The sequence below is a fragment of the Meleagris gallopavo genome, chromosome 30, assembly GCF_000146605.3.
Source record: "Meleagris gallopavo isolate NT-WF06-2002-E0010 breed Aviagen turkey brand Nicholas breeding stock chromosome 30, Turkey_5.1, whole genome shotgun sequence".
In the NCBI taxonomy this organism is placed as follows: domain Eukaryota; kingdom Metazoa; phylum Chordata; class Aves; order Galliformes; family Phasianidae; genus Meleagris; species Meleagris gallopavo.
Genome location: NC_015040.2, coordinates 4348330 through 4353569, shown reverse-complemented (window position 1 = coordinate 4353569; position 5240 = coordinate 4348330). Strand labels below are relative to the sequence as shown.

The 5240-nt window shown below is 52.1% G+C and overlaps 1 protein-coding gene across 1 annotated transcript in view; it reads right to left on the bottom strand.

Moving 5' to 3' along the window:
- Nucleotides 1–5240, bottom strand: part of PTPRS (protein tyrosine phosphatase receptor type S) — an 89816-nt gene that overhangs the window by 39739 nt on the left and 44837 nt on the right. Inside the window, 5 exon segments of the mRNA XM_019610110.2 lie at nucleotides 1204–1348; nucleotides 1514–1647; nucleotides 2220–2778; nucleotides 2780–2802; nucleotides 4900–5169. Coding sequence (XP_019465655.1) covers nucleotides 1204–1348; nucleotides 1514–1647; nucleotides 2220–2778; nucleotides 2780–2802; nucleotides 4900–5169 — 1131 coding nt within the window.

The window sequence follows — 5240 nt, the reverse complement described above, 5'->3', positions numbered from 1 at the left end:
AAAAGGGGAAGAACATTTGAAGGAAACAAGAAAACAAAATATGTTTGAATGGACTGAGAGAACCCCGTAAGGAATTCTATCTATGCAGAAAGAGACTCCTCTTTCATCCCACTCCTGGGGGGAGAGAAGGAGAAGGAGAGAGATGGGAAAAAGAAAGAGAGAGAGACAGCAGGGAGTGACAACTGCAATGGGGAGACAGAGCAGGCGCCCACCAGTAGCCCACTGCTCCCCTTAAGGGTTGAGGGATGGGAGCAGACACTCTCTCCTCACACTGGTGACCAGAGTAATTTCTGAGTTAGTTCTGCTCCCGGCTACTCCAAACTGCAGCGGAGTGATTTAGTAGAGATGAGAGGAGACAGAAAACACAAAGAACAGCTGCCACAGCCACTCATGCAGTGAAAAAACACCTCATTTAAAAGCAAAGATCTGTGAAAAGCCCAGGTTGAAATATTGCCATCCAGGGTTATTGTCCCCAGGGCAACAGCGAAGGGAGACAATCCATTAAACTAAAACCAGCACATTTTGGTTGCATACGCTCTATCCTGATGTCATTAATATCCCCCACAGCCTCTGCACGACTCCTCTCTCCCCTCTGCTGGAGCTCAGCTAGGCCCATGCCCTGCTCCTTAGGACAGCAGGCCTTCCTCCCAGCAGCTACAAGGCCGCTCACAGAGAACAGCATGAAGACTGCCTGCCCAAAAGTTGGTACAAAAAAATGGGACTTTTGATTCATCACTTTCCTTCCTCCTCTTCCTCCTGAGTCCCCCACCATCTCCCTGCTCCATTGCTTGTGCCCACCTTCCTGACAGAGGCTGCTGGGTTGTTGCAGGCGGGCAGCCAAGCTGCTGCCCGACGGTGGGCTGCTGTCCTCCCTGAGCATGCTCAGCACCAGGGCCAGCTGAGCCCATCCACAAGATCATAGCTGCCCTCCGCCCATCCCATGGACGCTGCTAACTGACTTCACACTGCCTGCCATGCAGAGCATGCCCCGGCCCCGTGTTCTGACCACATCTCAGCCCTCTGTATCTACAGAGAGAAAGTATCGGGTCCCGGAGATGCCCACCGCCCGCCATGGGAACCCCGGGTGGGTGGAAAGCCGCTGCACTGCGAACATCCTCCCCACAGCTCCATACCCCTGTGCCCATCTCTGGCTCCCTGACTGTCTTCCCCTCAGAGAAGGGTGCGAAAAGGAGAGACACCTACTAGACTGCAGGGTGCGCTCTCTGACCTCCGGGGTGAAGGCCCCCAGGCCCAGAGCCGAGCGGGCAGCCAGTCGGAAGACATACTCAGTGTTGGGCTTCAGGCCTTCCACGGTGAAGGAGGTCGTTGGCTCGAAGTTCCTCGGCACCTGAGATGGGCGAGGGGGGAAGAAAAATAAAACAAACAAAAAAGAGCAGAGGCGAGCCCTGCCCAGACACCTGCCCTACTCCCCTTTCTCAGCCACCTCAAGGAACGGAGGGCCAGGATGCTCCTCAGGGCCCCAACCCGTAGTGCTGCTCCTCTCCGGACTCACCTCTCTGCCGTGGTCTCCTTCCTTAAAGAGGAGCTCATACTTCACTATGATCTCTTGTCGAGGTGGGCTCCATGACAACATGATGCTTGTTTCTGTCTTGGCTTCTGCTCGGAAGTTCATCGGCTGCCCAGGAACTGGCACAGAGAAGGGCAGCCCACAGGGTGGGAAGGGGCAGAGGAGGCAAAATGAGAGACAGGAGGAAGAATGTTAACTTGGCAAACTGGAAGAATCTTACCCTGTTTTCTTCAAAGCCTGGGTATGAAGAGCATGTCAACAGCAAAATGCCACCTCCATTCAGATCTGAGAAGGCGGTTTCTGTGTGCTTTAAAGAACTCAGCTTCACTATTCCCTGGGCAGCAAGAGTTTTCACATGCATTAAAGACATTTATAAAGTGGAAACTTTAAGATATCTCACTCCAGAGAATGGATCAGCAAAAATGGATTCTCCCCTGCATAACTGCTAGCCCTTCCCAGTTAAGCAACAGCCTTTCCGGGCAAAGACAGAACAAAAATTACTGCCAGCCCCTTGGGCTACAGTTGCTGGACCAAACCTCCTCCTAGAAAGTTACTCCTATTTTAACCAAATTGAATTAGTAAATAAGAAGATGCTCTGGTGACACAGCAGTCACAGCTGGATACTGCTATGAGCCAACACCTCTCCCTCCTGCAGCCCAGTGCCTCCAAGGTCAGTGATGCAGGTACTCACCTCCCTGCTGCGTCTTAACCTGGATGGGGTCAGAAAGAGGCCCATCTCCCACGGAGGTGAAGGCCAGGACCCGAACTGTGTAGGTTTCATCCTCAAGGAGGCTGCCCACCGTGGTGAGGAGGCTGTCATCCACATTGTGCTTCTGCCAGTTGCTGACAGGTTGGTCAGGCTCCATAGTGTAATACACACGATAGCCACGGATCTGCCCGTTGGGCTCCACTGGTTCCTCCCACTGGATAATCATAGTGGTGCTGCTCAGCATTCGTCCCTGCACATTACGGGGGGCACTGGCAGGAGCTTGTTCCCCAGTGCGAGTGACCACCGACTCACTGGGAGGCCCCTGCCCAATGCTGTTGACTGCAGAGACCCAGATCTCATACTCAGAGTTGGGGCTGAGCCCCCCAATGCTGTAGCGTGTAGTCGTGATGTCCTCTTTGATCTGATATGGTCCATCCTGGCTTTTAGACTTGTATTCAATGACATAGTAGGACACGGGGTCTGGATTTCCAGAGTCCCAGGTGATGGTAATACTCGTTGCTGTCGTCTCTGTCACCACTGGTCGTCCCAGGAGCCTTGGGCAGTGCTGAGAATCAGGAAGAACAGACATTAAAAAAAAAACACAAAAAACATATGCTGAAATGGTGCCTAATTGGGCTAGCTGGGGCTGTAGGAGCCAGAGGCACAGCACCAATCACAGTGTGTCAGTTCAGCAAAGTGCTGCTGAAATATTATGAACCTAGTTATACACCCTATTATTCTTCTTAAACTGCTCCATCAAAAGGGAAGTGCTCAGCTAAACATCTGGAATCATGAGTGGAGACTTCAGCTGAACATCCTTCGGCTCACGGGGCAGTAAGGAAAAGCAGTTTTGCATGAGCTCCTTCAGAGCATGCAATCAGATCCTCTGAAGCAGCACTAGCTGCCCAGCTCTGGCACTGCTGAATTTCTCCACGTCTAGCATGCAGGTAGTGGGACAGTGAGGACTGCAATATCCAATTACTTAATCTCAATCCACAAATGTTTTAATTAGTGAGTGTCTGTCTACCCCGTCTCTCAAACAAAAAACTAATGTGCTGGAGACTGTATGCTAAATATGGGAAACCTCTACCAGCAAGTTTGATGTGTTTTCCTCGCTGCATGCTTTAGACCCCTTCCAATCATATCTTCTCTAAACTTGATGTTCTAAAGCTTTAATTTCTCAGTTCATCTTCTGACTGGCAAATACTGCAGATGCTTACACACAGGAATGTAAGGGGAACAATACCAAAATAGAACAACAAAGGGCAGAATGTACCAGCATGGCACAATTCCATAGAGGACAGCTAGAAGCAGAAGCAAGGTATTGGCCTTTTACATTAACAGCATAAGAGGGAAGAAAGAGAAGGAAAATACTCAGGAGAATAAGGAGCACTTCAGTCCAGCCACAAGCATCCTTTAACACGTGAGCTCATAGCATGGGTGTCATGGCAAGACTCACTGGTCCCTACTCATTTCTATGGTGAGCCCTTCCTTAGCCAGATGCACTGACACAATCACGATGGTTTCTTGTTAGCCTTCCCGTTCTCCAAGTTACTCCTCTTCCTCTCCCCCTCCTCTCCAATTCCTTTCCCACCCCACCACCCCCAGATCCCTGTCAGGCAATGCCATCACTCAGAGCAGACACCGGCTCATACGAGAGCTCTACACTCACCCAACCACGGGGGCATCCCGCTTGGGTTTAAATACTCCCCTGCTGAGGACAGAATAGATTGAAGATTGCACTTGTGCTCCTCCTGGGAATTGCTAGCTGGAAGCTGGGGTTATGTCCCCTCTTGCTGAGGCAACAACAGCCACTAAGATGCTGGATCTGGGCTCGAGTCCAAGGGCATACATGTCAGAGAGCCTCTGGGCCTCGGCTGCATCTCTAACCTTGGAAAGGGATGGCATGCAGGCTTCAAGCCACCCAAGGCTCCTTGCAATCTGCCCTGCCAGCCCTATACCCAAGAAAGGAACAAGCATGCAGGGTTTTAAACCAATTATCTTCGTAATGACAGCCCAGTGGTTCCAAAGCAGGGAAAGATTTCAAGCCAGCAGCATCCCCTTCACTGGGAATTGGTGCGTGAGATCCCCAAAGATGCATGCACAGATCCCAGCTCATGGCACTCATGATGCACAAGTTTATCTTCCTGCTCATGCTCACGTACACATGTACACACAGGCCTGTACCAAAATGGACTTACATACATGCAGTCAGGCACCTGCATGCCCATACAGCCACTTTGCTCTGACTCACATGCACACACATTCATGCACAACCACCTTTTTTCATGCACGATCACCTCCCACATCCATCACAAGCAGATCAGTCACGGGCTCACCTCATGCAGGCACACAAAGACACGAGCAGGCACAGCTCCTCACACGTCCCAGCGCAGTGCCGTGGTGACACGCGCTCATGCTGTGGCGAAGGCTCGCAGGCACAACCACGGATCTACTAATGCTCGCATGCACAAACACGATGCATGCCCCCGCTGGCTTTGCACACGTGCTCAGACACTCCGGGACGACCATGCACCCAACACGTGCCTTGCACATGGACACACCAGTGCAGCAGCTCACTCATTGTGTTCGCGCTCCTGCAGACATGCACGGTCGGGGGACCCACGCACTCGCTCACGCAGGCGTGCTCACACTCCCTTACATTTCACCGTGATCTGAGCAACGGCTTCTATGACTCCCAGACTGGACATGGCCACACACGTGTAGTTGGCGGAATCCTTGACATCCGTGAGCTCCAGGACATTGCGGCCCACGGGCATGTCATCTTCGGGCGTCAGGTCCTCCGCTCCCTGCATCCACTTGACGTAGGGCATGGGTGAGCCCACCGCCACACAGGTGATGTTGACGTTGCCCCCGGGCATGATTTCGTGGCTGACGGGGAGGATGGAGAAGCGAGGGGCCACGCGCCGAACTGTGGACGAGACGCACAGAGGTAACAAAAAAACAAAACGAAACGAAACCAAAACCAAAACAAAGGAAAAA